Source organism: Eublepharis macularius, chromosome 2, assembly GCF_028583425.1.
Source record: "Eublepharis macularius isolate TG4126 chromosome 2, MPM_Emac_v1.0, whole genome shotgun sequence".
Classification (NCBI taxonomy): Eukaryota; Metazoa; Chordata; class Lepidosauria; order Squamata; family Eublepharidae; genus Eublepharis; species Eublepharis macularius.
In genome coordinates, this window is record NC_072791.1 from 98,919,030 (window position 1) to 98,944,577 (window position 25,548).

Below are 25,548 nucleotides of genomic sequence, written 5' to 3' on the forward strand. Positions count from 1 at the left end.
CTTTGTCCTTAATGAAGATTAGAGTTGCATGTGAGTAGTACCTGTGTTGTCAGGGCACAGCATTCAAAGAACAGTCCCAAGGTCTCTTGTGGGGTGGCAAAAAGGTCAAAGCGAGTATTTTCCTAGCATCACTTCCAATCTTATCTGTTCCAGTTTGTTCAAGGAGCTCCTTAATAGGGAGCCTCTGCAAGAGGATGAAAGGCACTCCCAAATCGGTCTTGTTCTTCTTTTTGTAGAAAGAAACAAGTGTTGATTACACATAGCAACATTATCAGGATTCTGAACTAAAACCTTTCACATTTGATTTCAAAATGCTCCTTTAGATTAACTTCTAAAGCGTCTAAATAAAGTGCCTAAAGCTGAGAGACTATAGAATACTAGATTAAACTGTTGAATTTAGAAAACAATGGGATTTATGGTTTAATCTTTCTTTCAATGTATCCAAATACATTTTGGGGCTGATGAAAGGCCTTAGGTTCTCTTACGCTGTTGGGATATACGTATGGTATGTGTCATAAGAACAGTGCTCTCTCAAGGGTTGAAGCCTTAGATTTTTGCTACACACGCTTTGTGCAGCAATTCACACAATACTTGATTCCTCATCACTTGCTTTCAATGGAATTTTCACAAAGGGCCATATTAGTATGAAGTGTTTATTTGAGTGACTTCATGTCCTGGTATTAGCACATGGTAAGCTCAGTATGGATCAAGCAATTTTGTTTCCTATATTACTAAAAGGCTTTATTTTTGGTTGCTTGTGGTGACAGAAAACACATTGCCTAATGTATATTCTATATGGTAAACTGCTACACAAATAATTTGTCACTGATAGGAGAAGTACGTGGGTGCAAGTTGTATGTTATCTCTTTTTAAAATGAGTGTGGTTGCCAATTATATTATAGTAGGGGCTAGGGGAGAGATAGATTCATTGAGTTTCTGAATCTGTCTCTTCTGCACTAATCATACAATTGGCTTCCACAACTGGCACACCTTATGTTGACGGTCATCAAGTGCAGCAAAGCCGTTTCCCCACAGTCTAAAAATAGCGTGATACTCGTGGAAGGCTGCTGGCTTCCTCACTCGATTTTTGACGCCATCTGTTTACAAAACGCCACAAACATGATTTGTGACAAAACGGCCTTTAAAACATAAACAATTCATGATGTGGTGATAGCTATTATGTACAGGGATGGAAAGCAGTCTCCATATAGCAATGTTAAGATCTAGACAAGTGATCCAAGGGCCACATTTAATGAAGTTGAAAGGTTCTTGTTTCTTCATCACTTGTTGGCTGTAATATGAATTCATTACCTACATTTGTTATTGAGCTTTCAGAGATTAATCATCACAGATGGAACATTGTCTACTGAAATGCAGTAATAGTTACAGTTCATACATTTGTCCCAGAGCCATCAAGTGATGAGGGATGAAGTGCTGTGTGAACTACCCTTTAGAATAGAGGTATGCCTGGAATATACACTGGAAGTCCTTGGCTGAAACTAGTGGGTGAAAAACTCCAGCAAATAACAGTATAATCGTTGCAAAGGAAGGGAATACAGAGGTCATGAATGAGGAAGGTTATAGAGGGGAGGCAAAGTTCGCTGCTGGGGGGTGGGGAAAGCAAGCTTGGGCCTTGGACTTGTGGGCTGTAGGGGAACGCAGAAAAAATAAAATAGAGAATGTAGTGAGAGAAGAAGAAAAGGAAAGAATGTAGTGAAAAGAAAGAATAAAGCAACATGATATGGTTAAAGGATTAGTCTAAAAGTTATAATAAATGCTAAGAAGTTTGAGAAAGTAAATAGGTATACTATAACCTAGCATATTTTCTTGATTTTAACCTATAATTCATCAGCAAGCACAGGCTTGGAATGTTGATTACCAAAGGGCCTGTTAAGGAATAATTTTGGGGGGTTCTCTTTTAGGAGGCCATTGTATCTTTTCCAAAGTCGTCATAAATTGGAGCAACCCTGGCATTCAGTTTATTTAAAGGTGTTTCTGCAGAAAAAAATACAGAGAAATAGTTACGGCCGAGGGCTGTCTTCCCCAAACCACACTTTCTAGCTTGCTATGCCTTGGAGCAAAACTGGGAAGCCAAGACATAACATCAGGAGAAGTGACAGCAGTCTATCTGGCAGGCTATGCCATGTTTTCACTGGGTCAGCAGCAGCACAAAAGGGACACAAATTAAACTCAAAGGAAAGCTCTAAAGGCACTGGCAGTTTGCGTGAGCACTGCTTACATAATTCCCTCTAAAATCCCTTTGGCCTTGCTTTCAACTTCTCTCTCATGCCCGTATTCATTTATCTGTTCATTTGTCAGGGGCTTATTGTAGCTGCCTTTGACCCTCCTAAAGAGCATGCATCTCATTCTCAACCACACCAACAGACATGGTGATCCTCTCCTTTGGATTTTGAACATAGTGACCTTTTAGCAGAACACTCGTGAAGCAAACTGGCTCGGAAGATTTTGCAAAGCAATAGCTTTTACAGCCATGAAAGCAAAGGAACAAGCATTCTTTATCCTCCACAAAAGACTACAAGTTTGTTCTGTGATGTACTGCTGTAATTTGTTGTATTTAAATTTTTGAAATGTCTGTACAGCTATCTAGTATTATCCGATTAGTAGGTATGTTAATGGAGAAACTATTTGTTGTTGTTGTTATTGTTACTGTTATTGTTATTACCCATCTTTAATAAACTGGCATAACATAATGACCAAGATACAGTGATTAGGAGATCAATGGTTCAAATTTCTTATAAATTACTTAGGGATAATAATCCTAACCTATTTTACAGGTAACCTCTGAACAGCTGGTGAATAGCAGTGGTGGTGCATTTCTAGTGGAAAATAACAGGTGGAAATTCTGCTTTCCTTTGCTGACCTCTTTCCCCCTATCCCTGCCCCCATTCCCTGCCACTTTCCTATTAGCTGGGCACAAGATAGGAAAATATGGCTGGATAAGGATGTTGCAAAAGAATAGGGATGAGTGGGAGAAGGATTGTGCAACACTTTCCCATGTGCCCATATTCCAAAAGAAGTTCCTTACCACCATTTTCAAGGTGTTCAGTAGTAACCCAAGTTTCTGGACCAAGGCTGAATGTCTAGTTCTGGGCCATACACAAAGAGTTGAAGATTTGTATTTCCCCTCCCTTTATGGACTGCTAGGATCAATAAAGGCAGAACATGAAAAGATAAGGACAGTATCCCTGCCCGAGTTCTTGGATCACCCCTACCAGCTAAGACAGAAAATCCTGGGCTAGAAGGAACAATAGACAATAGAATAGTGTAAGACAGCTGTATTGGTTCATATGTTGGGTTGGGAGTGGGAATCCTATAATCTTAATAGGTGGCTAGAAGAGGAAAGTTGAGCAACTGCACCATTTCTCCTTCTTGTATGACAAGCTGCACCTGCCCAAGTCCTTTTTGCATCTGGCTGCTCTACAGACGTTACTACTTTTCTTCGTAGCTGTGTTGTCCTTTTTAAAAATGTTGCTTTAATCAAATGCTTCAGCTCAGCACACCCTGGCTGTTGTTAAAAGCAATGGCTGGATTTTGAAATCTTCCACAGATTCTGTATTTAACTCCACACCTGCCATCACTTCCTCCTCCTTTTTTTTTTTAATTTGCTTTACCCGGTTCACAGATCAGAGACTGACCCTGAAGGAGTTAAATGTGATTCTCTTCAGAAAAGATGAACGGCCCATTGAACCAGGAATGCCCAATCTGTGAAGTGCTTGTGGTTGCCGGGGGAGGGGAGACTTCCTTGTCCTGCTTTCACTCTTGCAGCCCCAGCTGCCTTCTCAGAGCTCATTTCAGGGGTTGTTTGATTTGGCTTGAGCGAAAGAGAGAGACACACACACATAGAAGAGTTTGCGTCTCGTGTGCTTTGCTATGCTCTGTGGATGGGAGATTTGAGTTTCCAGACGATCATCACCATGAGGGAGATTTGTCTTAAGCAAATAGGGGGGACGGTTATCTGTAGCAGTTGGATTACACGGCACTGGAAACACGCGTGAGATGCACTTGTAGCCTAGCGGGTCCGGCTCCTCTTGGCAGGTGCTTGCTTGAAGCTCTGGCTGAGGAAAATGAGCGTGATGCTGTGGCGCTGGGAACAGAATAACACGACCATGAAATTGGTAAGGATTTCCAATGGTACCCTGATGATACCTGAAAGAGAAATCTACTTTTGACCCCCTTGTTGTGCAGCGTTGTTGTTTGTTGTTGATTGCCTTTTGTGCTGTGTATGCATATAATAAACTGCAGAGGAGTGGGAGTTTCTAAAGTCATGAAGCAAAGCAGGAGTGTGTAGAAGCAGAGACTTACATTGCAGCCGCATGACTGTGCATGTGGTTTGATCTTTCCCAGCTTAAGCTTATTTCAAAGCAAAAATAGAAACTGATTGTGCTTACTTTGTTCTCTGGTCTCCCCTCCTGTCTCTCTTTTTTTCTTGGATTGTTTCCACTCGCTTTCAACCTTGCTATTAACAATAATTCCTAAGGCACAAGCATTTGGGTGTTGGGCTTGCTCACTGGAGTGCTTTCTAACCTCCCTGCTAATTTGCCCAGGAGAATTTAAAAGGAACTGCAGTTCCTTGTTTGTGAAGAGAAAGTGTGTGGCTTTCCCATTTCCCCCAAAACAAATGAGATCAGGAAACCCACACATCTGCCTGTCTTTTCAAATTACTATCCATGCCAAGATTGAAACTGTGGGTAAAAACTTAGGGAGTCTGCACATTAGCTGCTTTTGGAAATCTCTGTCCAAACCTGAGCCAGCAACTGTTCTTTTTAAAGAGTGTTATTCTTTATCCATCTATGGATTATTTTAAACAATGGAAATTGCACTCCTGTGCACATTTCTCTTTAAAGATGTTTCTTATGAAGTTTAGAATTCTATACCAGGGATTTATTCCAAGTGTCAGAGGCCCCTAAACTGGTGTGCCTGGGAAATCAGTACGAGAGAGGAAAGCACACAGCACCTTAAGAGCATCACTCATGCCAAGTATTAATTGAAATTTGTAATGATATGGCTGTCATTCAAAATTGCCTTGTAGAAAATGTTTTCCTTTTGAAGGACTGTTTGGACTGACATAATCAAGTTACAGATGATCCTGCTGGATACGAAAGCTGTTCTTTGTTGGAATATCATGATGGTTTCTGATTCTTCATGCATGATTGCCTCTTAGAAAATTGAATTTTTGAGTTGGCAGGAAAAGGGTGTGTTTCAAGCATGGGTGTGTGTGACCAATCATAAAGTGTGCTGCTGCTAGGCTTTCTGAAATGAGAAGCAACTACTGGTCCAGCAGCCTGCTTCTTTATGCTCTGGAAATCAGGAAACAGAGAAAATAGACCTTGCAGGTGTATGGAAAGCCCTTTAAAAATAAATAAATATCCAAACATTTTTTGACTCAACCTCCCAAACAAAGATTAATTTTTATTTAGTACATGGGAAGGACATAACCGGCTTCAATAAGCTTCGGGGAGGGGAGATATATCAGTACATTTTATACTTCTTTTTATGATGAATAGCTGGGATGTTTGTTTCCTGATGCAAACTATTTGGATCAAATTTCATGGGATCAGGGGCATGACATTAGGAAAGCCTAAAATGTTTCACCACAGGAACAGATCTGATGGCAATAGCAAGAAAATTTCCATCTTCGTATCTGTCTCTCCCTCATATTTGTCAGATAGGTATATGTGAAATACTAGGCAATCCAGTGATGTTCTCCTTCCTAGTGTTCCCTGTGTTTTTTGCATGGAAGTGTACCAAGCAACAGGGCTGCATACCCTGCCCTCCTAGGACATCTAAGAGGCACTGATTATCCCTAACCTGTGTGTGGGCGTTCAAGAACCCCAGAGATACAATGGGCTTGATCTGGGCCTTAGTGATGAACAAGTACTTCTAATACTGTTTAATATTTATGTAGCCAAATTATATGCCTGCGTCAAAAGCTTACTTCTGCACATAGTAGAGGAGCCGACCAGGAAGAGGAAGGGAGATGAAACTAAACCAGTGTGTCTTGCATACTCCTGGCTGGAGTGGCCTATCTTTCCCAAACAAATTTGGCTACTAAGTTCAGATCAGTTTAGCAAATGTCTTCTCATCTTGATGTTCCTTAGAGTTTTCATCTCCAGATCATGAGAGAGATTCTGCACTATTTGTAAGAGTTAGATAGAAAGTAGAAAGTAGAAATTTACCAACTGAATATAAGAATTGGCAGGACATCAAGAGGGGGCAAGATTGCATCCATTAGTTGTACCCCATGACTTTATGGGTCCTTCCACACAGAATCTGTGTGTCTAAAACTGTACGCTGCTCTCTGATCTGTATCTTGCATTTCTTTGCTAGATTCTGTGCAGCATTGCCCATCAACATGTGAAGGTTAGGAAGTGGCAGTAGTGAATGCAACTCCATTCTGAGCATAGATATCCACACATCATTGTTGTCTGTGATAGGGCTATGATGCGGCAGTGGTGGGAAAAAACTATTCCTAATGTAAGTTTCCTTCCTATGCATCTCAGAATTACATGAGGCCTCTCATGGGGTGGAGCTAATGGCCCTTAGTCAAGCTTAATGAATCCCTCTTAGTAGAGATGAAGCAGGTGGCCAACCTGAGAATTCCTTTTTGGATGCTCTGTACACCATTAAAATAGTGATGGTATTAAAACAGTGGGCTCTTTGCCAGTCTTGGGGCTCTGGAAGTTGCCCTAAGTGAATATGCATGAAAGGGGAAAGCCAGATTGCAGCTGCAGGCCCCATTCCAACATACCCTTGTTAATTTTTATCAACCATGTAGCAGACCCAATGTATGTACAAACTGTTTTAATCACCCTACTTTTTGAATACGCACACACCTGTACATGTGCTGAGGGTGTGCAGATGACAGACTGTGCAGAACATGGGCTGAGGTCAGGGGTGATGCCTTTCATCACAAGCATGTTTTCCCAATGCATGTGCTGTTAATATACCTGTTGACTGTCAGAAAATGGCTTACATTAGCCAGGTTAAAAGTGTCCAAGACAATCCAGTAGCTGCTTAGTTAGGAATGACCCTTCTTTTTCTCTTTTTAAACACAGTTCTAGTTCACGAAAGCCTCTTATTTCAGAGTAACATTGCAACTGCTTGTGTCTTGTGCTGAGCATGTTTCCAGCTCCTTCTGTTTGCCATGGTTTTATTGGCTTTCATGAAAAAGCCAGTTTGGTGTAGTGGTTAAGAGCGCAGAACTCTAATCTGGAGAACTGAGTTTGATTCCCCACTCCTCCACTTGAAGCCAACTGGGTGACCTTGGGTCAGTCACAACTTCTAGGAGCTCTCTCAGCCCCACCCACCTCACAGGGTGATTGTTATTGTGGGGATAATAATAGCATACTTTGTAAACCACTCTGAATGGGCATTAAGCTGTCCTGAAGGGCAGTATCTAAATAAAATATTATTATTATTTATTATAAAGCCTTCCTCTCACTGCATGGTCATTCATGTTGACCATGATCTATATGCTAAAAGTATCTTTCACACACTTTATTAGGCATAGCACAGAAGCTAGAAATGCACAGAAATGCTTTCTGTAATTTGTTGCACCTGGTGTGCATGTCATGGGCTTCCACTCAGATGATTTACTATGTGACTAAGTATTTTAGTGGCTGTCCTTGGCAAGAGTCCTTGGGGAGTTTTCCCCGTATCCATTTTTTGCAGCCCTACCATTGTCATTTTGGGGGAAGTCTCTTTTTCTAGAGCAATGAATATACTGCCTACCTTATTTAAAATAGAGGGGGCTTAGTCATCATATAGCAAAAAAGGCTGCAAGTCATTCACACAAATTAGGAAAGAGGAGTAATCTTATATACGATGGCTATTATTTACATGTGTATTAATACAATCAATAACACACTCCCTATACTTGCATATTCATATATTGCTGGCTAAAAGAAACTACAGAATATTGCTGGTCTCTTTTGCTTCTTGCTTCAGAAGTTTCAGTGGAGTTGATTATTTTCTACTTTTCCATTTCTATATGAAAGGTGCAATAGGCATGGTTGTCTTTCTCTTTGCTAGGCGTATGCTCCCATTTGCACTGTGCTGCTCTTGATTCCGGATAAAAATGATGCTGAAAATCTATCTGCCTTTCAGAGCAAAGGGCTTACCTCTTCCATTCATTTTGCAAAGTATGTGTACAAATAGGCAGATAGATTTTCAGCATATATATCTCAGCCATGATATCTTATTGTTGACACCTGGGCAGTCCTAGGAGAGATTCCCTGGTGGTTGAATTGTCAGATGAGAGCTGGCAGTTTGCCTGGAGATAGGTATAATTATGAAAATGGAAGATATTGAAAATTACATTTATATTTAATACTATCTTTCAGAGAAGTACATATATAAACATTTAAAACTGTAAACATTTGCAAATCAACCTTCACATCACAGGGTCTTACCTTCTTCATAAACTACCTTCCCTTAGCTGTAAGGAGGCTCAACATCCTTATATTAGATGGTATAAATAAACATTTAAAGAAAGTAAGAAAGAAATGAATAGCAGCTGTGCAACCTGTGATGTCATCATTTGGAACTGGTCACTTGGGTCCTTGAAGCTGCCTGTATCGTTCAGCCTCTCCCCAGTTACAGTCCTAATTGCTGCTCAACAGTGGGTGACATGAACCACTCACTTTGCTGCCAGTAGTGAGGATCAGTTTCAAAGTGACCCTTTTTAAATATAACTGGTTGAAGCCACAGTGAAATGAGGCTGTTCGTTCCAATGAATTTTCCTAATGCTGCATGCACAGGAACTGGCCACTTGAGTTAAAAGTGCTACTGTCCATGTGGAAGCTTGCATGGGGAAATTTCCCTGCCAACACATGCAGCATCAGTTTTAAATCAGATTGTAGTGCAGAGCAGTCTACACACTCTTGCATAGGCTGCAATGGATTGTTAAGTGCACAGCCTTCCATTTTTCCTTTCTTGGTTGTATTTTTTCCCTGTTCAGATTCTATTTATGTAACATAATTTCTTCCCTTCAGTTTTTATGCTCTTTCTTTGAACTGTATCTTCTTGTTTTGAGATTAGTACGTGAAGAATGATTGGTTGCTTGCTAGGAGTCAAGAAGATACAATATTATTAATTATGTCTCTGTCCTGTCTCATGACATACTGATATTCTGGTCTGGTGCAAGTATGGCTGTTTAAAAATCTGTACTGAAATCAACTATCTAATAATTAAATGCAGAACCAATTCATGTGATTCCTGTGTGGAAGGACTGTGTTTCCTTTGAAATATGATCAAAGTTTATATTATCAAATATTACCAGTTTACATGCAGGAAGATAATCCTTTTATGAAAAAAAGGTTTATGTGAAATTCTAGACAAGGCAAACTTAATGATCTTTTCATGCCTATAAATGCCTTTAAAAGGGGATCTGACCTTTAATCATACTGATAAACTGCTATTTTGTGAGCCAGTACTGGATTTGTTTTCTTCTGAAAAGCAATTATTGCTGCTTGGATTTGGTTCCCAAGCAGTAACATGTTTCAAAAGGGGTAACAGAAATATGTATGAACTGTTATGCTATTTTGCCATTGAAACTTCACTCTAATGAAGTCCCACCTGCGTAAGGTAGACCAGCACTTTTTGTTTACTCCCAAGACTCTTAGCTAGCTGTCAGCTGAGGGGAAGGAAGACATCTTGGTTTATTGTCATGCGCATGAGCATGCAAAGCTTGCTGTTGGGGTTTGGGAGGCAAGTCCATGGGAACTGGACAGGAGGCTTCCCTCTGAGTAGGGTTGCCAGCTCCAAGTTGGGAAATTCCTGGTGATTTGGGGGGTGAAACCTGGAGAAACCTGGAGAAAATGGGGTTTGGGGAGAGAAAGGACCTTGGCATGGTATAATTCCATACAGTCCACACCCAAAAGTAGCCATTTTCTCCAGGTGAACTGATCTCTGTGGCCTGGAGACCAGTTGTAATTCCGGGGGATCTCCAGCCACTACCTGGAGGCTGGCAACCCTACCTCTGAGTGACTTCTGTTGAAAAGTACCACTCTAGTGCTAATTTTCCTTCACATAATACTCTTCATGTAGTGGTTTTAAATTCTGTGCCAAATAGATTTAATTGCTTTTTGTTTTCTTCAGCAGTTTTCTAATTTAAATGGCACCATGAATTTGCAAAATATTAAGGAACTGCCAACTTGAAATATGACCAAAAGAAACAAAGACCTGAAAGGAAAGGGATAACGTGGATCTCAGATTCCAGTGCAGGATCAAAATGGAAGACTTTGCCTGGTTTTCAATTTTGGAAGGCACAGTAAAGTCTGCAGGCATACACAAGTAAGCCTTCCCGTGTTAGAACAATCAGTCAGCTGTCAGAAAGAACAGAGTAGAAATCAGAAACATGTAGAGATCAGTATCAAAGGCCCCTTATAACTGAGACTGATAGTCATGAAAGTCCAAGAAAAAGCAGTTGGTAAGCAAATGATAAGACAGAGGTCCGATATAATGGATTAGTCCAGGAGAACACTTTTATAAGGGAATAAGGTTGTTGCCCATTGCAGTGTTTATTGTATGTATCATCTTGGCTTACTTGCTTTGTAATCCACTGTCTAAATTATTTTTCCATTTATCGTACAATTTTCTATTTGCATTGTTATCTAATTCTGTACTTCTAGTCCTATTGCATTGTTTATTGGATGTCTCATGATGGCTGATAGAATTTTAAAAAATATTTTGTAATCCCCCTTGACTTTCAGTGAGAAAGGTAAACTAAAAATGAAGTAAGTAAGTAAATAAAGTAATATGGACATCCTTTTAAGTTTGTACTCTCAGCCATTTAAGAGTAAATTCACACTAATGTTCAGTATCAGTCTCCATGTGAGTCACCACTATCATGGATTCTTATCATCTCCCATTTTAGTTTATTTGCTGAAGCCTGAAATGCATTTCTCTAGACTGTAAAGGGATTCAGGATACATTTGTAATGTGAACTTCTTACATGTTTAAGCACTGGCAGTTGATATTAACATCCAATCTGCAGCTTCCACAAGATTAACATTGTTGCAAGATCTTCATTACTAAAAGTGCAGCATAACTCCATTTAAAGTCTAGGAAAAAGAAGTTCAGCCTCCCCTCCATTTCTTCACTGACCATCAGTCAAGGGTGCTTCCCAGCAGCCCCCCTTTAGCATGGGGAGCAGTTATCAAATCTCACCCTTATAATATATTACTTTAGTTATTCAAGCTTCTTCTACGGGTCAGATATCACTTTAATTTTGTACATTGTTACAAATGCCTGGGTTCAAGACATATACACCCTTTCAAGTGTGAATTGCACATGCCCCTTGTAGATACTTGGAAATAAGATCCTACTCATATCGAAGACTTCTCCTTGGGATATTTGAAATGGATATGTGCAGAATTTTTCAAATGCACGTTTTTATATCTAGGTATTTTATACTTAGGAGTTTTTGTGTTTTTTTTAAAAACTAAATATATAAAATGAGAATTGTCCCCGAGGTGGTTTTACCTTACTGCGGGAGAACTAAGGTCAGGAAAAAGTCTCCAGGAATGGCAGGAGGATTTCTGGAATTAAAGAATTTGGGAGTTTGTTTGGGGGTGAATTACAGAAAATGTTAAAATTACAGTACACAAGTTTGTGTTTACATGCAAAAATTAACTATGATTTGGAGCCTTCCATGTAACTGGTAAAAAATGGAAATGTTTTTCTGGGTTTCTGTGTGCTGAGAGTACAACTAGATGAGATACTGGAGATAATAATAATAGTGCTTATGCGCCACTCTTTTAGGCAGATTAGTGTGCCACTCAAGATTGGCAAACAAAGTCAGTGTTGTTATTATTCTCACATTACAGCTGGGGAACTGGGGTTTAGAGGAGTGGCTTACCCAAGGCCACATATTTTGCTCATGGTAGTTGTGGGATCCAATATTGAATGTCCAATCTATATGCCAATAAAGGCTAACTTGACTTGACTTGAATGTCCAATCTCTTTAAACTTCTACAGATAAGAGTCCCTATGTTTGATTGTGGCACCAAGTGATGGAAGGTGGATGTTAACTTTCCCCCCAAATGCCATTTTTCTCTCAATTCAGATGCCCCCTCCCAATGCTATTTTCCTACCCTGTATGTTTTCTCCGCTGAAGTATGTAGCACCTCCAGAGGATTGTGATACTTTATAGTTTTTACTTGATCTATCATATTCTTAATGATTTTCTTGCCTCAATATCCTTGTTTGACCAGCATAAGGCTGATTTTGCCATTTTTATATTCAATACAATGCTGTTTGCGAAACTGCATAATGAGTTCATTTTTCATTGAGAAGTAATCTGTTTCTGGAGTACAGCCAGCACAGGATTATATTTTTATGTCCCCCTTTCCCTTATGATAGTCTGTTTATGCAGGTGTCAGCAGCACACAGGCCTCACCCTCAAGTGCATGCTGGAGAGGCTGTCAGTGCTGCAGGAGGAAGTCCCCAGCTCTTTGTGGCTGTTGAAAGTAAGACCAGCGACCTTAGATTCTGACAACCTCCAATCTGCTACTTCCTCCATGAGAAATTCCAAGCGGGCTCCATGTCTCCTAGCAACACCTTCTGTTTTTAACATAACTGCAGCAAGGCTGCTATACAACCTCCTACTGCCTGCTTTGTATATTTGCAAGGAATGACACATTATTAAGGGTGTTTTTTTTTAAAAAACTGCTGGATGTTCAGTATTGTTGTAAATAATTTGTGGCCTTTTCTCTTGATACAAGGTTTTTAACACTCACTGTGGTCAACCTAATATGTGTATGAAACCTGAGATTCATCCTGCTCCTTTTTAGATTAACCTTTGCCATTACATCAGTAAAAGAGTGATGACTAATGTAACTGGATATAATCGGCATCAGATAACACTTCCTGGTTTGTTTTTCTAATCTGTTTGAGTCTGCAAGGAAAAAGTGAAGAAATCTGGAACGTTTCAACAAGTAAGCAGGCAAATCCCAACCATGTTTACATAGTAGTAAGCTTCACTGAAATCAGTTGGATTTAGGTACCCTTTACACATTACATCAAGGGTGTGGAAGGAGGAGTAGCTTAAGGCATCTTGTTGTTGCTGCCCACCCACCCCGCCCCAGCAGCCAGGAGGAGTGAGCCAAGTTGTGTGGCACATAAGCACCTTTCTCATTGTGCTACCCATGCAGCTACATGGGCAGAAAACCAGCCCTGGGTGGGAGCCAAGTAAATCTGGAAAAGGTCCAGAAGACAAGTGGAACAGAATGATCAAGGAACTGGAGCGCCTTTCCTAGGAGGAAGGGCCAAAGAGTTTGGGGCATGAAAAAGAACGACTCTAGATAGGGAGTGTCATAGAAGACTATAGAATCATGCATGGTGTAGAGAATGTGGCTAGAGAACTGTTCATTCTGTCCTCCATAATTCTATAACTCAAGAGAGCCCAGTAGATGGGCAAAGGGCAATAGATGCAGGACAAACAAAAGGAAGTATTTTTTCACACAGTCCCTCCATGAACAAATTAACTCATGAAGCTCACTGCCAAGGACAATAACTGAGGGTTTTAAAAGGGGATTAAACTAATTCATGGAGAAGAGGTCCATTAACTGCTATTAGCCAAAATACGTACGTGGAATATCCATGTTCAGAGTTAGCACACCTCTGAATATCAGGGCCTCCATACCTTGCTTGTCAGTTGTCTGCAGGTGTCATTGTGAGAAGAAGGATCTTGGACTAGACGGTTTTCCAGTCTGATCCAATAGGGCAGATTACCTTCTTCTACTCTCATCCAGCCTCTTAGTGGTAAGATGTGCCTCTGTACTTAGCTGTTACTCAGAAAAGTTCTGGGAAATAATACATTTTCTGTTGATGTTTATTCATCTTGAAGAGAAGTTTAAACTTGTTTAGATGTGAAGATTAATTGCCACAACGTTGGAATTTTATCATTTCTGCAATGATTGCCAACACTGGCATATTTTTATGAACACTTGCCAAATGGAAGCATTCATGCCCTGGTCACATTTTTCTTTACAGTGTTTGTTTGCTTAAAACTACTTGAAGAGTTGCTCATTTCTTCTGCTCCATGCAAACAGAATCTATGAAGCTGTTGACTCCCAGTCTGTGTAAAGATTAGAGGTGGAGGAATCAGCTTTGTTTACTTTCCTTCTTTGATTTAGATTCTATAACTGTGAGGCTTTATTTGGGGGCACAGATTGTCACATTCATGTAACACCCACTCTCAATGTGCCCATTCTAGTAGGGTAAATTATCAATAACTAGATCAGCTAGTCCTTGAAGTAAAGGAGGTACCTTTGACAGATAAAACTGGGCTGTAATGAGTTTGTAGTCAGGAAAAAACACTTTTTACAAGCACAGTCATACTTGTGTATAACTGTGTATATTAAGACACAAATCTTGTCTTCTACTTTACCTGTTAGGTGGAGATGTAGCTAGAGAACAGTGGACAGATAACTGAACTTAAACTGTAGAAAGCAGGGTTCAAATCCTGCTCCACCTCTACAATCTTAGACAAGACTCACTTTTAGGGTCAAAGCAGATGAGATGCTAGGAATCTATGAATGTGTTTTCCCACCATCTTTATAAAATGTTCAACTTCATTTAAAGTTTAATCTGGTGTAGATTGGAAACTAATGAAGGGAGTTTGGAAACATGTAATGAAGGGAGAAGGGGTGTTTAATACTGCCCTCTATTGCATTATTAGCACTGGGAAGATTTTTTTTCCTTCTTGAACTAATGTGGATGGATTGTAACCCTCTTCCTTCTATATACCCAGTTTAAATTTGGTATCCAAGAAGATGACATGTAGGATTAAAAGATGCTATGAAGGTACATCCGTTATGAATCATGCAGCAACTCATCAGTCCACTCTCCCCATGGCAGGTTCATAGCAGAGTAACAACCAGGTTAAAACTCATTAAAACAGACATAAAACAGTTCATACAATGATAAAACTCAGTTCATACAACAATAAAACTCAGGTGGTGGTCTCCAAAATATGCCCTGCCCCATAAACATTCAAGGGATGAGAGGTGGAGAGAGCAACCAGTCTGATGGAAAGCTTGGAGGGGGTCACAATACCGCCCCCCTGGACAGGAGGCTGGCGGGGAGGCATACCTACAACCCAGCCTCAACCATATATGCCTGGTGGAACAACTCCATCTTACAGGCCCAAGGAAAGGATAATATGTCTGTTTGTCAAATAACATCCTGTTTGACACAAGGGTGCTATTAGCATAAAAAGACAGCTTATTGTAAATTGATTCATTAAATAGTTCACCCTGAAAAATTATGACTAAATTCATTTCGTAGGAAATAGCCCGTAAGAACATAATCTGTGAATGGAAGGAGGATCAGGACACCTCCTCTCTGCACCAATTAGGGCTGCCATTTTCCTGACAGGGTAGGGGTATTCCCCCCCCCTCATTTCCCACTGCCACTCCTGCTGCCAGTGGGTGAAAAAAGATGTTTAAAAAATCACCATCATTTCAGCTGGATGGTCCACCTGCTTCCCAATTTGATCACCAGATTTGGTATCTGCTTGCTTGTAGATTGCCATTTCGGACAATTGCATTTCGGACAATTGCATAAGAGGGTATACATCTAAATAACTAAACAACAGAAAGCAGAAATAAGCAGTTTTTGAGGAAATAAGTTTTTTTTTTTACCCTATGTTTTCTATTGATATCTTGACAATGAAAATCTCTCACAGACTTCCTGTTTGGAAGAAAAGGTAATATATGACTCAAGCCAATGTTACTGCTGGAAATGTAAATCAGCAAGAAGGGGACAGAGCTTGCGCAGTTCCAAATGTTCACTAAAAGAAGAAAAGAAAACAGGATGGTGTTTTTGTCATGACATGTTATAGCATTCATCCTCCTACAACTAATTTTTCTAGCTGCTGTTTCTATGTTTTCAGTATGTCTGATTGGTTCTCCATTAGATTATAGAAGCATTTCTTATTGCAAATGTCACAAACAGATGTTGAGTGTGGACTCATTACCTTTAGAGAGCTGTGTAAAACCTGGCCTTCTGATTTGGTTCAACAGGTGCTCAACAGTGCAGTCTTGTCAGGCAAAAGGAACAACTGGAGTAACTTTAATATGAGGGTGTATAAAATACTTTTGGGGAGATTTGGGGTTGTTTTCTTGATTTTACTCATTTAACCTATTTTTTTATTTATTGTATTCAGGATTCATTTCCTGGTGCAACCATTTCCCCCCCCCCCCCAACTAACTGAGAAGACATACTTGGGGAACTGTAACCCTTGCCGGAAGAATCCGTCCTCTGAAATTTCAGGCAGATAGAAGAAAGTGCCTTGTTTTATGAGCAATTAAAACCATCCCTTGTGACGTTGGCACAAGGAATAACGAATAATAATAATAGTAGTGTATGAGTTTTTCATCCTGTCTCACAGGAATTGTTATCTGAGGTGTGGTGGGCAGTGTGTATTTGTAAGCAGTGTATATGGACAAGGAGAACTAAACCATCTCTACATTGCCTTGAGGCACTTAATTCATTTCAGCATTTTTCTTCCAGTCCACCTGTCTTCCAGTATTAGAATCAGGCTGGAGAAAAATGTTTCACACAGCAGACTGCAATGAGGTGAGGTGGAAACAGACATGGTTTAGTTCCCCTAGCCCCCACCCCTCATTTTTTAAAAGATTGACCTGATCTCCAATGTTATATATATACAAGTAAATGTTTGCATATTGGGTACCCTCATGGTTGCTTTTTAGTAAAATCAAAGATATGAAGAGATCGCAGGTCCTCATTTATAAAATCTTGTGTGCAGAGATTCCCGTTCCGTTTTTAACAACTGATCTCATGTATCTACTAAGTAAATGTAAGTGCATGCATGCACACACATGTTTACTGTTGAGGAATGGAGAGGCAAAGCCATAGTTCTGTCTCTGTCCCTGCCCTCAGTCTGTGAAGCAGGCATGCTGCCTGCCATTGGGATGAAGGAACCACCTGAGCCTCTATTTCTGTCTCACTCACCAGTCTTCATCCTGCCTCCCAGAAAGTACAGGTAACAAGTTTCCCCCTACAACTGTAAGACACAGCCTAAGAGAATAGAATTGCTGATACAAAAAGCGTTTATACTTATACTCAGTCATGGAGACAGTCTTCTACAGTGTAGTTCAGTTTAGGTTGAGAGATGTGTCAATTTTAGGGTTGCCAGACTGAGCTGGTAACTGGTTGGAGGGCTGGGGATGGGGACATGGCATAGAGATTTTGCAAGTAAGACAACATCACTTCCAGGGAAAACCCAGAAGCGATGGCTGGTAGGCCTACGAAAACCAGAGATCACTGCATCCTCAAGTGATCACTGACTGGATCATAATAAAATGCCTTAAGTAGATCTGTCAATTTTCTTACCATATCGAAGGCAATGCTTTTCAAGGAGCTATTTGCATATTCTGCTGTCAGTAATCAACTGTTGAGAAATCAGGCAATCTCGAGGTGCGATGACGTCAGAAATCGCGCCAGGAAGACGTCCTCGTTGCGAGAGGTTAGTGCTATGCCGGTATGTGTGGAAATGGCCATAGTGTAAATATATGCATGAGGCAAGCCTTAGAAGTGCTTCAAATAAAACCTCTTTTGGATTCTGGTAGAACCCCTGAATACAAAATGTATATGCTGAACGCCTCAACTTAAAACTATGGCTGTATGTGTGTTTAGCTTGAATTATATGTGAGCAGCAGTTGAGGAAAGGATTGGGTCTCTGCTTGCATGAATTTTAAAGAGAGAAGCAGCTACAAATACAGATGTGAGAAGTTCAAATTCAAAGGTTCAACATGTGCCTTTTGTACGAAGAAAAGTTTGTTTGAAGTGATTCAAACAAAATCTCCTTAGCAGTGAATTTGGACAGTAGGAGGATGTTCTGCAAAGCTGGAGTCATATTCATGTAAATTTTGAACTAATTTAGAATGCTCCCTGTGAAGAGTACAGAAAGGTTAATATTGCTGCGCTGAAGATATCTGCTGTACATGACTTCACTTTCTGCTCAAAATATGTCCTTAATGCTCTTATCTCTGTATGCCTTCTGGTTTAATGAGAAGAATTTGCCAAAGAAGGAATGCTTATTTGGGGGCAGTAATTGGAAGGGATCTTGCATGCTGAAGTTTAAAACTACAAGAGGAGAACTGATTCAAGAGGATAAGAGATTATGGATTATTAGGATTTGGTGAAGCTATTTTTGAGTAGCAGAGACCTCAGTCTTACATGCATATCTATATGAAATTGCTGGGGAATATCATCAGGGAATTTGGAGTAAGGTGTTATCCAAAATGTGGATAACAACCACCTCTACTTCTCCTTATACTGTATGGAAATGTCCTTGATACGGATTGTACCAATCTCACACTATGTAATCCACCTTGAGTCTCAGTGAGAAAGGCAGGCTATACATTAAATAAATAAAAATAATATCTGAGTCTAGTGGGTCTGTAGGTCTGAAGAGGTGCCAAGGCATGGTAATGGAACAGACAAAAGGCCAATAAACTTTAATCTAGACAAGTCTGAGGCACTGCTGGTCTATTACAAAGTTGCTCAAGGACAGAGGAATCAGCATGTCTTGGAGGGGGTTGCACTAACTTGGGGGTACTGCTGGATCCTGGCCTACAGTTGGAGACCAACATCTCCTTTATAGTACATAATGCCTAGAGTTGCCAGGTCCTCTTACTCTCCTGGTGGGAAGGGGGGCCTGACACTTAACTTTTGGGCATTGTCATACATGCATGAAGTATGCATGATCCTGGCACAGCACAATGATGTTAGCTCTGGGAGTGATGTCGTTGCACAGGCCAGAGTGCTCCCAGGCCTTCCACCAGGCCGATTTGGGCCCCCAAACTCTCCCAGTGGAAAGGGGGGGCTGGCAGTCACCTTTTGGATGCTAAGCAAAACGACACCAAACAGGAGAGGTTCCAAGAACACCAAATCACTGAGGGTAAACACCCCAGGAACCCAATACTTCCACAGTAATTATATCAAATAATATTTAATTATCGATATCATTCTCACCATGTAAATACAAGAAGTGTACAAAAATTCATTCAATAGTACAAAATTCATACAATTACATATATATAAATACACACATATCCCAAAATTGCTGCAAATAGCCAATAGCAGTTCCTTTATGTATCCCAATCCTCTCCTATATGATATGTGTGTATTTATATATATGTAATTGTATGAATTTTGTACTATTGAATGAATTTTTGTACACTTGTATTTACATGGTGAGAATGATATCAATAATTAAATATTGTTTGATATAATTACTGTGGAAGTATTGGGTTGATTTGTTGACCTTTTGTCATGTATGCATAAAGCACACATGTTCCCAGTGCAGCACAATGATGTCACTTCTTGGAGTGATGTCAACATGCAGGCCCTGGGAGTGCTCCCAGGCTTTCATCAGGCCGATTTGGGCCCCCAGACAGGCTGCATTGGCCAGTGTGTAGCCCGGGAGTGACATCATCATGCTGTGCTGGGAGTGCGCCCCAAGAGGCCTGTTCTGATGCCTTTGTCCCCCACTGTCCAGGTGTGTGGTGGCAGGGGAAAGGCTGGGAGCCTTTTCCCCATCACCACACTTTGACTTTAGCTGGTGTATCAGCCAAAGCTGATAAAAGGCGCTACTAGGGTTGCCATTTCCCTGTTCTCAGCCTCTGTCAGTTTCACCTCCCCTTCTGGGAGGCAAAGAGGGAATAAACAAACTCCCTAAAGGAGTGATCTTTGCAGCTCCCTAAAGAGGGGAAATTGACAGAACCTTCCCATCTGTCTTTGAAAACTCAGCTTCCCAGCTAACATTGCATCTCACTTCACTTGAGCGTCCTAGCATAAGAGGTCTCATGTAGAGAGACTTTGAGTTATACTGGGCAAAAGTTATACCAAAGCTATAACCCTGTTCCTCTGGCTGAAGGGGAGACTCTTTCTACTAATTTCCTTTGCCCACTACAAGTTCCCAGAACTCTTGTGTCTCAGTAAGATTTAGTGCTGTCTGTCTCACTTTAGTACAAGGCCTAAAAATGCTTCATAAACTTTAGATTTTACTGTAAGGGTACACTTTTCCCTTTCTTCCTCACACAGAGGACTCTCTGGCTGACCCTCTCAGGTCAGATGCCAGATTCCAACTCTCTAACTCTTCAGCTAGCTCCAACTGTCAACCCCTCCTTCTGTTAGCACCAACCATCAGCTCATCATTCTACCTACTACTGCCATTCTTTTTTAGGCTAGCCACAGAAGGAGAGAAGGGATCTGTCAATCGTCCTCCCTTCCTGCTGCTGTTTCAAGCCTTTACTTGCCTTTGGCTGGATGCAGCATTTGGCAATCCTGTCATTTTTATGCTGAGTCCGTCACAGTTGCCTATGATGCCTTCCCCTTTTTTAGTTTAATCATTAAGGGTCAAGCTACATATTACCAGCAAACTCATGTATTCATCCTCAAAGGCTGCTTCTTTTAGTGAGAAGAAGGGATGGGGGTGTTTAGCAGACAAGGCATAGTGAGAAGGTGATGTATAACTCATCTGCTGCTTTTCTACTGCAACTCTATCTACAGATGTACTTTCGTAAGAGACACCATCTGAACCCCCCCCCCCCCGCCCTTTTAACCCTCATGGCCTGTAGCTTGCTTAGAGAGGGAAATGGCAGCAAAATGAGCTCTGTGGGTAAAGATTTAAGCCCTCTTCTCCTTTCTCCTTCTTATCTGCCCTATCTCCCCATTATTTCCCCTTTATATATAATGTGTAGTATGGTCCTTAGGCATAATCAGCAACAAGCAAGTTCCACTGAACTATGTGAAACTTGTCTCTGAGGGCCAAGCTACAAGTGACGAATGACACTTGAACGGCAAGTGGATTGAGTGGAGCACAAGTGAACAGGGAGAAATAAACTTGCCATTCAAGTGTCATTCGTCACTTGTTGCTCGGCCCTCAGTTAACGTGATTGGTTAACATGAAGGTTCCAGTTGTATTGTTCAGTACTAAGACCCATATGTGCCTGTCATCCAGAGGCTAAATTTAGGAACTGTGCTTATTGTTGGAAAGCTATACTCTGGTTCTGGTTTAAAATTTTGATTTTATTTATTTTATTTACATTATTTATAGTTCACCTTTCTTTCTGAAATATAAGGTGGATTACATAGTCAATACGAACATTGGCTGGGATATTCAATAAAGAATACCATAGGGAAATTTGAAAACAAGCAGAAATCCAGTACAGAGCTGAAGAAATTTTTTTTTAAATGCTGAAACAAAACATAGAACAGTGTGGAACTATCCAGTAGGAGCATACATACAGGCACTACAAAGTAGTATTTTCTACAGTCATCAACACATCTTTTTGAACCATTTCCTTATAGCACAGCCTTATTACCTGTGTAAGAAAGCCCTCCTGAATCATTCATTTTTGCAGTTTGTGTAAAGCCAGGAGAGTGGGAGCTTTCCTGACATCTTCAGGCAGGTCTTTCTATAAGGTAGGAGTCACCACAGAGAAAATGCATCTGCAGAAGGCCCCATTCAAATGAACAAAGCTGCCGTGGTGGGGCATACTCCAAGGCTTGTGCCAGTCTGATAGAATGCCCACTTCCCTGAAACTCTAATATAAAGCGACTCTGCCACAGACAGGTTCCCTAGAGTCAAGGTGCCTTTGTGGCTGTATGCATATTCTCCTTTAATTGTGGCTTCAATTTAAGGCTATTTTCCTAAGAACAAGATGGCTTAGCCAGTACAGCAACTATTTGAGTCTAGTAAAACCCAGTATGAATATGGCTTCTGTTGAGCAAACACATATGCAGATTACCGTGCTTCATCATTCAGATGCAGATGTGTTGGACAGAAGTTTTATCACCAACTCTCCACGATTTGCAAAGAATGTAACCTCCTTATTTAAAACTTGGTCATAAGTGAGATAATGTCCCTTTCCCTGTTGAAATTTCCCCAAATAAATCCTCATCAATTCCTTCTCTTGCACTCCTTAACACTTCTACTAGTGTAGTGATTGAGAGAGATGACAATATTAAATCGTTCTGTTCTGTAGCTGAGCTCAATTTGGTCTCGAGATCATGTCACCTGGAGCTGCCAACCCAAAGACACAAAAGGAAACTGTTTGTAGAATAAAGGAGTTTCCTGTTGGCCCTTAGGGGAAAAAGTTTGGGGCCTTGTCAGACAGTTACCTTACCTATAAAAATTGCCTTCCTTGAAAATTAGTTGATGACTAAAAGCCTATGGAGAAGGGTATACTGTCTTTTCTTGCTGTCAGTACAGATTTTTAAAACACGGAGAATAAATCTTTGTTTTGTTTTGTACTCAAATTGTGAACCAATTAATCAAAGGAGATGGAATATCAGGAGGAGTCATAATGTCAGCTTATCACATGGTGCTGCTAGTGTTACTTTCTTTAAATACCTTCTTTAAATCTATGCATATAGTCATTTAGTAGTGATTTTGCTTATATTATAAGCATTTTAAATCTTCATGGCAGAAAATGCAGCCTTTGTGACTTAACCCTTATAAATAGTTCCAAATACTAGGCTGACTTTCACTTCTTGAGGATAATCTTTTGATATCCTCAGTGCAGAATAGTGGCAGCAGACAGTGCCACTAAGCTCTTTTAAAGGCTAAATTGGGGTTTCTTTGAAGGGGGTTGCTGTGGGGACTTGTCCTGCATAAAAAGGAAATGTGAATGAATTCAGGGGTGGGCCCCTGTTTGACTTCAGCTACCTACTTTCTTCTTAAAGCAGTTGATTTACACTGCAATTCTGAACTGTTATACCTTTCTGAGTTCATTGAAGTAAATGCACTTAGCATTGTGCTGCCAGTGTTTACTCTAAGACTCTTTTATTGCTTGAAACTGATGTTAGGCAATCTGGTTGATTGGAAAACAAGCAAATAGATACTGTGAACTATATGAGGACTTGTTTACTATGTGCACGAAAGAAAATGCTGAGCCAATTTGCCACTGTGAAATTGGTGGTTGTCAGACAGCTGTCTTGCCCATTTAAAGAAAACAAATGTTAATTGTACATAATCCTCTTGTAAGGAGTCAGTTGGTCCAACTGCCAAGTAGCACTGTTTATGAAGTCTGTCAGTCTTAGTTGGATGCATAGCAATAACAGTTTCAGCTAATCTGATTCTCTGTTCTCTTGAGACAGCAAAAGGTAAAGATAGAATCAGCTCTCTCCAAGTTCCATTAGAGGAATATTTAATGTTAATATGGAAATGAATACTTGAGTTCCTTGTTCACTTTCAAGGTTTAGGAGATGGAGATTTCTACTAATAATTTTATTTTTCTGTTTACACTATGTAAGAAAGTGACTAGAAATTTGCCAAAAATTAGAAAAGTCATATCTGTATAAAACCTATATTAACAAACAATGAGATGGACCATAGCTCAGTGAGGGCTACGCTAAAGGTTTGAGGTTCCTTTCCTGCCATTGTCAGCTCAACTATTTACAGGGAAGATTTGGATCCAGTAGCACCTTAAAGACCAACTAGATTTCCAGGGTATGATCTTTTGATAGTCAGAGCTCCCTTTCTCAGATATAAAGAGAATTTTTAATTCTCAGGTATAATATCCAGTCCTTTTGCATTTGGTAAGAAAAGTGCTATCAGTCTGTATCTGTGCAAGTTGGGGTTTTTGGTGTGTGTAAAGTTGATGAATTGCCACTCCAGGCAGCTGAATGTGATGCCTTCCATGAATATAGTCTTTAAGATGCTACTGGACCTGAATCTTGCTGTTTTACTATAGACCAACACGGCTACCCACCTGAAACTGTTTACAAGTAATAAACCTAGAAACAGCTTCCATCTGAGACTTGAAGGACCCATGCCAACTGGAACTTTTATCTCTAAATATTTTTCAGATACCTCTTTTTGATAAATTAGTCAATGAATGCCTTTGAGATAAAAATGAATACATTTTCTGTATTTTTTTAGTTTGAAATGCTAAATATTTGTTTTATGTCCCAGTCCTTTGATTTACATTGGGCTTGAAATTTACACAAATATTAATGGGATAATTATGTATTGCTGGTACAATTTTCTTTATTTCTTCTGATTGTTATTGATATATAAATATTGTATTGTTTGTTTCAAGAGTTCTGGTTGAATGAACTTATTGTTAATAAATGGAAGGAAATGCACACAAATTATATAATACAAAATTGTGTAGAACCTTTGATAGATGGATGTTTACAACACGCAAAGGTTCTGCGTAGAACCTTTGGCAAAAGGTATACATTCTTGCCAAAACAGCCTTAAGATATGTAAGTTTATGATTACACAAACTTAACCTTCTGTTTACGTTCTTTACCTTCTTTTATCTTTGCTTAATCTAGCATATTTCAATTTACACTAACTTCAGCAATGTTCTTTTTCTTTTCTTTTGTGAAAAATTGAACCTTAGAAATGTAAGTTTTGGTTTAGATGGTATCCCAGCTGGTTTTATACTGGAGGAAACCTCTTTATTTCTACCCATTTGGTTTCAGGGTAAAAATTGAAAGCAGATTTTTCAAAACATTTCAGACATTGATCAGTGATGTGTTGGCCAAGAAAAAACTCATTTTTAGTATTAATACCACTGAAGATTAAAAAGTAAAATATTGGCTTGGAAAAATATTGAGCTTCTTTATCAATGCATGCAACTTTTCAGTCAGATTTTAAAAGAATGGGACCTTCATACTGTAACATTATTGTAACTTTTTCCAGATAAATAATTTTTGACTAAAAGACGAAGAAGCTTGACATTGAACTATCAATTAAACATAATTGCTGTCGATCTACATTTATAAATAAGTGGCTGGAGAATAGATAAATGTTCCCCCATTTGTTTGCTGTTTTAATTCAAATGTATCTTTAAAAAAAACCAAGGATTTTGACATCCTTCCACTTTTCTTTTGCCCGGCTGAGACTGAGACAAAGCTGTCTGCTGTTTTGAGTAATTACCAGTAAATTACCATGACTGTGTTTGCAAATAAGACAGTGTTCCCATACTGTAATTTTCCCATGTATGCGTCTAGTGTAAGAAGCATCTGCATATTGGAGCATATGTCAGGACACCACATGTCACCACAATTATTCAAAGGACAGAAATGTAAAGGATTTCTTGTCACTTACATGTCATTACATGCAAAGGAATAAAAATCTTAAAAGAGTTACTGTAGCACAAATTTCATGTTCTTGATATCCCTGGTGGTGGTGATAGTGATGAAGCTCCACTAAAAATTATGATGAGTTTAAAAGGTCCTCGTTTGTCCATCCTTCTCTTTGTAGGGTATTTTTAGTACGAAGACACTTGTGCTTAAAACCTATAATTGTTCTTAAAAGGTTTCTGATAAGTGGGAAGGCAGTCCAAATTGTAGCAATCTTGCATCTCATCTTAAACAGACAAAGAACTTTGCAGTACATTGTCTGAGCGTCTCTTTACGCATGTGCTAAACATGTTTGATTGGGGGAAATCCCTATTCAACTCACTTTTAATGGGTGCTTACCTTTAAAATGGTGGAGGAGGCGCACATTGACTCTTGTGTGTGCATGGAGGCGGG

The 25,548-nt window shown here is 39.9% G+C and overlaps 1 protein-coding gene across 1 annotated transcript in view; it reads left to right on the forward strand.

The window, feature by feature from the left end:
• The first annotated feature begins 4,010 nt into the window (after positions 1 to 4,010).
• NAV2 (neuron navigator 2) overlaps positions 4,011 to 25,548 on the forward strand; it is a 377,156-nt gene continuing 355,618 nt past the window's right edge. Inside the window, exon 1 of the mRNA XM_054972286.1 lies at positions 4,011 to 4,136. Coding sequence (XP_054828261.1) covers positions 4,086 to 4,136 — 51 coding nt within the window. The 5' untranslated portion in view covers positions 4,011 to 4,085. The remainder of the gene's footprint in view (positions 4,137 to 25,548) is intronic.